The sequence below is a fragment of the Pterocles gutturalis genome, unplaced genomic scaffold (assembly GCF_000699245.1).
Source record: "Pterocles gutturalis isolate BGI_N339 unplaced genomic scaffold, ASM69924v1 scaffold47814, whole genome shotgun sequence".
NCBI classification, from domain to species: domain Eukaryota; kingdom Metazoa; phylum Chordata; class Aves; order Pterocliformes; family Pteroclidae; genus Pterocles; species Pterocles gutturalis.
Genome location: NW_010137537.1, coordinates 739 through 8,352, shown reverse-complemented (window position 1 = coordinate 8,352; position 7,614 = coordinate 739). Strand labels below are relative to the sequence as shown.

Sequence of the window (7,614 nt, the reverse complement as noted above, 5' to 3'; positions counted from 1 at the left end):
AGTCTAACTCTGTGAATGTAGTTTTACTAGAGACATTAGAGAATTCAATCAACATTGTGATACTTTCACTTAGAATGACAACTTCTCACTCCCTAAATTCTATCCCTCACAGATTTGCTTTGTACAGTAACTTGGTCCCTTAGTTTACTTCTGCAGAATACCAAAGCGGAACTGCTGCTGGTCTTCAAACCGCTCACTATGCTGGGAGAGGGGACATCACATTTTGACCAATATTGCCCCAATAACCTGTGAAAGCCACTCCCCATCCCCCCACAGCAATCACATACCTCAGGGTCATCTGTGTAGTCAAACATCCTAAAAATAACCCTTGGCATTGGGTACACTGAATCTTCGGTGTGAGGTGGAGGAGTGAACGGAGGCAGATTGTGTTGCAGTGCTTCACAAAGAATGCTGTCGAAAGCCAAGTAGGGCCTCAGAATGTGTCGCTCTTGCCAACGGTCTTTTTTCAACTTCTGGATCTGAGACCAAAGGCAGTCTAAATACTGAGGGAAAAAGTTGAGAAACATCAAATGTGCTGAATATCATAACAAAGCTGGCAGCTTCCTCAACCATCAGAAGAGTATTTCTTGAATTCCATGTTCCATTCAGAAAAACAGTTTCTTAAACTGCTGATTCAGTAAACCAAGAAATAATTTAAGAACTCTAAAAACCAGAGCTGCTCCTAATTCCACACAACATTGTGTCAGTAAAATTTAACTGCTGGAAGGTTTTTAAACACCAACACACAGCCCAGGCATCTGAGCATTATGGCCATCCTTGTAATCTGCCAGCAAAACTACAGCAGTGAACATTACTTCAGTTACTGCTCACTGGTCGTATTAAAACTTATGTAATATCAACATTAAAACTGGAAAGACATTCCATAGGACTGCCATGCTGTTCCCAGAGCAATCAAAACTACCAGCTACTGCATATTCAAGACAAATACAATACTATCAAATAATAAATACCTTTGTCATGGTTTTCAACACAATTGCGAGTCCTAGCATCCTCCCAGAGATTGCACAGACTTGTGCAACTGGCAATAGTCTTGCTTTGTTTAATTACTCCCTTGCTAAAAGCAGTTCAAGAACTCTGCAGGCCTGTGGCCTTACTGAATGTAAGTTTCAAGTTATAACTGGTGCAAGAAATGTCTTTACATGGAAGCGCTTCGCACATACTGAAATTACCACACTACAAAATGGGAACAAAACTAGTAACAACTAGCACCTGAAGCGACGTTGCCGTTTAACCCCAGCCACCAACTAAGCACCACACAGACGCTCGCTCACTTTGTGCTGGTGGGACGGGAAGAGAATCAGAAGAGTACAAGTGAGAAAACTCATGGGTTGAGAGAAAGACAGTTTAATAGGTAAGCAAAAGCTACATGCACGCAAGCAAAGCAAAACAAGGAATTCATTCACTACTTCACATCAGCAGGCAGGTGTTCAGCCATCTCCAGGACAGCAGGGCTCCATCACATGTAACAGTTACTCGGGTAGACAAATGCCATCACTCCAAATGTTCCCCCCTTCCTTCTTTTTCCCCCAAAATTTACATGCTGAGCATAACGTCATATGGTGTGGGATATCCCTTTGGTCAGTTGGGGTCAGCTGTCCCAGCTGTGTCCCCTCCCAGCTGCTTCTCCACCCCCAGCCCACCCACTGGTGGGTGGTGTGAGAAGCAGAAAAGGCCTTGGCTCTGTGTAAGCACTGCTCAGCAATAGCTAAAACATCCCTATGTTACCAACACGGTTTTCAGCACAAATCCAAAACATGGCCCCATACTAGCTACTATGAAGAAAATTAACTCTATCCCAGCCAAAACCCGCACACGTGAACAGTCATGTCTGCTGTGTTCTGAGTAACACATGGTCTCAAACGCATTCTGCTAATCTCTCCTCTATTGAACTGAATAAGGAAATTCATATATTGGGCAGGCAGAATACTCACGTTGACAAATCAATCATAATCAGACAGCCATAGTCTCTCCAAATTATGATTAACAAGACAATTGTTACGACTGATTTAACCAGAACAGTGAACAAAATGTATGGTCCAAAACTTCCCAAAAGATCAATTTACTTCTTACAAATCACTTTCCAACTAAATTCGTCCTCAAACTTAGGGTAAAGAAAAAAACCCCAAGAATATCCGAACAGGCAAATTCCCCCCCAAACTAGCCAGATGCCACCTCTCTCCTCCAGTATTTTTATCTTAATTGTGAAAGATGGCACAGTAGCTGATGCACACAGTTTCTACATATTTGTTTAGCAGTTCCTAGACCTGAGAAAGCGAAGCCGCTACAAAGTTTTCTTTCCTGCACAGGGAAAACAATAAGCAATAAGCAGAATTACATTCTGCTTCTCACAGAGGTCCTTTTAACACAAAGCCCTGTATTTGCAATTCCAAAACCAATATTATAGTTTACAACCATTGCTCACTTCATAACAATTCCTTGGGGCCTATCAGCAAAAAATAAAACACCCTCTTACTCACCACATACCACCTCATATTTAGGCCCAAGACTTAGAAGAGAATGCTTCACATCAAACTTGTTAGAATTAAGGACAAACAGGAGACAACCCAAAGCATTAACACTTTTAGAAGCGCGTTTTAATTTCACGGTAAAAGAATATCTTAGTAAAAAATTGTTTTTCAAACTTTCTGAAAGAATGCGATGCAAAGTCCACTCACCTCTTCTTGTGGATGTGGTTTATCAGCAGTCCAAACTTGTAGCATGGGCACATGAATCTTCTGGCGGCGTCTGTTTACACAAGAAAGAAAACCTGGCCTTTGAAAGACTAATTTAGGGCAGTAATTTTTTTTCTTATTGCGAGTGTACTACTATTTGATCTCTTCAGCTGTTGAAGTCTACACTATGTAAAAACCAGGTTTGCGATTACTTAAAATATCACCATTATGATATCTTGACAACAATGTTAACTTGAAGCACCTAGACAGAAAGGAGTCATGCTGCAGAGCACCAGTGCAATAACCTATCAGTATTCACAGCACACTTACAACTGCAGCTGCTCCAGCATGAATAGAACAAGATCTTCAACGTACCTTAGAACTAGACAAGACAATAAAACTTTTCAAATTCAAAAAAAATCTCTCCACCTATTCTATTTTCAGGGCTTGTTCCCCATAGAATGGTTCAGTCCCAAGACTTTGGAATACTTTCAAGAGAGCAATAATCAAAGCTATTAATCCATACTTGAAAAGATACCAATAAGAGTATTTTAATGGGTTACAACTTACTTCAAATAGCTCTCTGTCTGAGACAAGAGACGATCCATTTCAGCATCCTTTTTTTCATATAACTCCTTTCCAACCCAAGGCAAAGATGACAGAAATGCAAATATATACCAGTCACATCGTACCTATAGGAAAGAAATATATTGAAATCTAAATACACAAGTTCCAGAAGATTATGTACACACACGCCATTTTAATTTAAATTAAAACATTAGCAAAACTGTTATTCTGTGAGGATGTAAAGACCATCAGTTAAAAACCAGATTGGCAAGCAACAAAAAAAATATTATTGCTTGAAATGTATCATTTTTAACTTGAACTGTGACAAACAGACTTAAAAAATGGTATCACTTTCACAGTCCTTCTGCAGATTATCAATACGGCTGAACAAGCAAGGCATTATGCACTTGCCAAAGTAAAGTAAAATGAATTAACTTCAGCTACCTCACTATCAAGGACCATACTTTCTTACTATATGCATGTATTTTCTAATTGCCACAGGCTCCTTTTACTCACTCCAAGGAAACTGCACACGACAGCCCATTTAGTTTGCCATCTGTAAAATTTCCCTGTTCTAAGCATAAGTACAGAAGCAATGGTACAGACAAATTGTGAAAACAGCACTAGAAGAGCCTACAGATCTTTTGCTTACTTGGGGTACATCTTCCTCCTGTGTCACACTCACAAAGTTCTCAAACATAGCTACCATTGAAGGTGCAGCTATTACGTGACAATTCACAAGATCAGACAGAAAACGAACCTAAAAAGACCAAAAAAAATGTTTTAAATGAATACATTTTAAACTGAGTGCACAAGAACAAATAAAGATTACTTAAATGACTAAAACAAACCACCAAAGTACAATATTCATTCAGTACTAAGAAGGCAGAAATACGACACACTGTACAGACCTACCTTTCAACCCTGGAAAACAAGTACTGTAAGTGCTGCCTAAAACGTCATTCATTATAACGTCCGTAGTCTTTTTTCACTGCAATAACATTGCAAGGATAACAGTTCTAATTAATGAAGGGTGGGAAACACCAGTATAAATTCAAAGACATGCAAACTGATACCACAGAAAAAAAAGCCCTCATGTTTCTATCTACTGTAAATGGTACCAGACCACTAAAATTACAGAAGTGGAAGGAAAAAAACTTCTAAAAAGCTGAAGATGGATTGATCCGTTGCTTCATGCGTCCAGATGTGCATCAGAAAACAGCAGTGCTGAATCTGTATGACATTATACACAACCAAATTCTGTAATTATTTATTCATAAATACAGACAGTTACACAGAGAAAGCCTATGTAAAAACTGTTGGCATTTTCAGGTTTCAGGAATGTGACAGACTGATGGTGTGCTGGGAATCAAATGGCCTTATTTGCCTGGGGAGGAAAAAAACTTTTTTGGAATATATCCTTGCTTTGGCTACACTCTAGCAAGAAATCCAGACTCACAGGAACAGGAATTCAAGTAGAAAACATCTGGGGCAGAGCTGTGCCCCTTTTTTTTTTCCTCTACCCCCTCCTCTTTGTATCCTGCCTTCAGACTTATACAAGGCCCTAGTAGGAAACCAGCTCTACCAGTATCACCACACTCTAACAGCCAAAATAGGCTGAAATTCTAGCAATTAAAATCTCCAACTTTCTTAAAGGCTCATTTTTTCTTAAGAGCACATTCACAAAAGTAGTCCAAAAAAACAACACAGTTATTTTGATCTGAAGGCAGATCATTGGGAAGAAACATTGGGAAAGGAATTTGGGCTCAGCAGACAGTTAAATACTCAAGAGAGCAATTGCAACAGAGAAAAGTACCAAACTCTTTAGTTTCCATATATTCATTGCTCTGAACAGTCTTTGAAAAGTCATTGACAAAGCTGAGGAAAGATTTCCACTGCCACTCCCTTGGTTGTTACTCTCACAAGTGATTTGTATATGAGCGTGACCAGAGAGGGTGAAGCTGAATCCAAGGGACAGCACACTGAGTCCTAATGAGGATTTTATTAGCAAAAGCGTCCACAGTTGAACAGCTGCCTCCTGACAAAATACACTAAGATACTAGAATATTAATTTTCACCAGTGGGCTTCAAAAGCAGCTAGGGGAAGTCCTAATACCTTTTTGCAGGCAAAATCTCTAAGCAGCAAGAGCTGAGCAAATGGCTGCAAAGACAGAGAGCACTTAAAACTGCCTTCTTGATTTTCATCCTTCATTAGCAGAATGAAAACACAGGTCTGGTAACAGCCATCAAAAATAGCTTTTAAGAACCAGACTGTTAATTTTATTTTAATTTTTTTTTTCCCCACAGCAGCCACAAGATCATACACATCTGAACACAATATAGGTGCATGACTTTCATCTGTCTTTTACGTTTGACTGTAGGGGAGAAGCACTCCTGTTTACTGCAAATTAACTTGTCACTGGGAAAATATACAGTTGGAAGTCAATTTTGCAACTGTAATACGATTTCTCTCCCCTGAGGAAGGAAATACTTCTCACATAACACACATTTCCTTTTGGTAGATCTACAGTGCACTGCACATTGATGCCAGAAGAGACTGTAATACACACTGAAGGGCCCAGCTCTTCTGCAATAAAAAGGTGAAAGAAGAAAGAGAGAAAAAGGATGAGGAAAAACGTAAAACAAACAAAAACCACTTACTAAATGCACAGCTTCATTATACATATTGACTTTCAGACACTCTTTAAGCTGGCGAATCATGGCTTCTACAAATTCGCCACCAAAGTTGTAGTTTCTGGCATTCAGCAATCCAACTAGTGTCGTGTAAACAGTAAGCTTTTCTGGTAACAGACGTGCACTGACACAGAAAAAGAAACATGGTGTTAGCTGTTTATTCATCATGTGCCAATTGGCAACTGCACAGCATCTTAGAATCTGCTTATTTTAAGTTAAACTTGTCTCACAAGGAAATAAGAAAAAAGTTCTAATGTGATCTTACAGTTCTATCCCATGGTTAATATTTCACAGACAATTTTTTTTTTAATCTACAGTCATTTAGAAAGGCAGGTGCCACTTTCAAGTACATTTAAGATACTTGCTTTTTACTTATATCTAATTGCTAAGTCAGCCCAATAATATGTGACAGAATTTATGCAAGGATGTACAAAGTGTTTCAAGTTTGTAATCGAGAAATAATTTTATTATACAGCATCAGCAAGATTACACAAGAGGTGTACACATTTTATGCTATTAATTTTGATTCCATGTTTCTCACGTCAAAGTAACTGATCTTAAGCACAGCACAGGGAAGGCCAGGTCCTACTGTAAAGAATTACTTTTCCTCAACCATTTTTGTATGTGTATAAGCTAATCCTATACTTTCAGAACCGTCTTAGGAAAAATACGTAGTATAATAACAAACACTGCTACACAATAGATTTAAAGTATCTGCAAAACCATAGCACAGACTAGGGCTGGAACACTCTCCGTCTTTACCACACTGCTTCATCACCCTGTTCCTGCCTAATACTGTAGACCCTGCATAATCTCAGACAGCACTCAGCAACCCTGACACAAGGCACCTCTGCTTCTGCACTCTGCTAGGGATAGGAAGGAGAGCCGTCAGCCAACACAGCGCCTGCTTTCAGCTCTTTGTGTTCGCAGCTCCTCTCCTCTAGCAAATGGGATTATGAAAACATGAGACATCTCATTGCCAGAGAACAGAAACAGTCAGTGAGAAAACAGCCCAAATAATAAGACTAAATAAGTGTTAGCACCCAATAGCTTTGGTGCTCTCAAGCACTTCATTGGGAAACAGGATACTGCCTGACATTGTCGTATTCTCATTGCTACTGACAAGCAACTCTAAGGTTTCTTCTATTTACTTTGAGCCTTTGTACACATTTCAAAGTAATGTAAAGAATTCCTTTAATTCTTCAAATTATATTACTCTTCCTTGAATTAGACATAGTACATAATAAGCTTATTCTTTTATTTCTTTTGTTTGTGGCAAAACAAACTCTATGCTATAACAGCACTCAGGAACTAAAGACATTCTTGGCATTTAAACTACCTTAAAGACTTGAACTTATGCACAGAGAAAGCACCTCCCAGATTTCCACATCTCCTGCATACGTACACAGTACATAGTATTCTTAGTATCTTGCTTTTGTAATTCGGCAGATCAGCTTCCAAAACACCAGCTAGTCCCTCCAAGTTGCTCTCCAAAGATGAATTACTCTAAAATAAAAAACATTAATAAAAAGTTGCGTCAACAACCAGGCAACACAATCCAGCCCCTGACTCCCACGTGGAAGACAAGGAAGTTGGACAAGAGCATCCTTTCATTGTCACCTCCTTCGTCACAGCAAAGATTCAGTTCCATTAGCAGTAA

At 39.1% G+C, this 7,614-nt stretch overlaps 1 protein-coding gene across 1 annotated transcript in view; it reads right to left on the bottom strand.

Annotated features, from left to right (window-relative positions):
- Positions 1 to 287: 287 nt before the first annotated feature.
- The window catches only part of LOC104468489 (nuclear cap-binding protein subunit 1-like), a gene marked incomplete at both ends in the record, with an annotated part of 8,028 nt that continues 701 nt past the window's right edge, over positions 288 to 7,614 (bottom strand). The window contains 6 exons of the mRNA XM_010082633.1: positions 288 to 503; positions 2,697 to 2,766; positions 3,264 to 3,385; positions 3,913 to 4,020; positions 5,922 to 6,078; positions 7,360 to 7,460. Of these exons, the coding sequence (XP_010080935.1) occupies positions 288 to 503; positions 2,697 to 2,766; positions 3,264 to 3,385; positions 3,913 to 4,020; positions 5,922 to 6,078; positions 7,360 to 7,460 (774 nt within the window). The remainder of the gene's footprint in view (positions 504 to 2,696; positions 2,767 to 3,263; positions 3,386 to 3,912; positions 4,021 to 5,921; positions 6,079 to 7,359; positions 7,461 to 7,614) is intronic.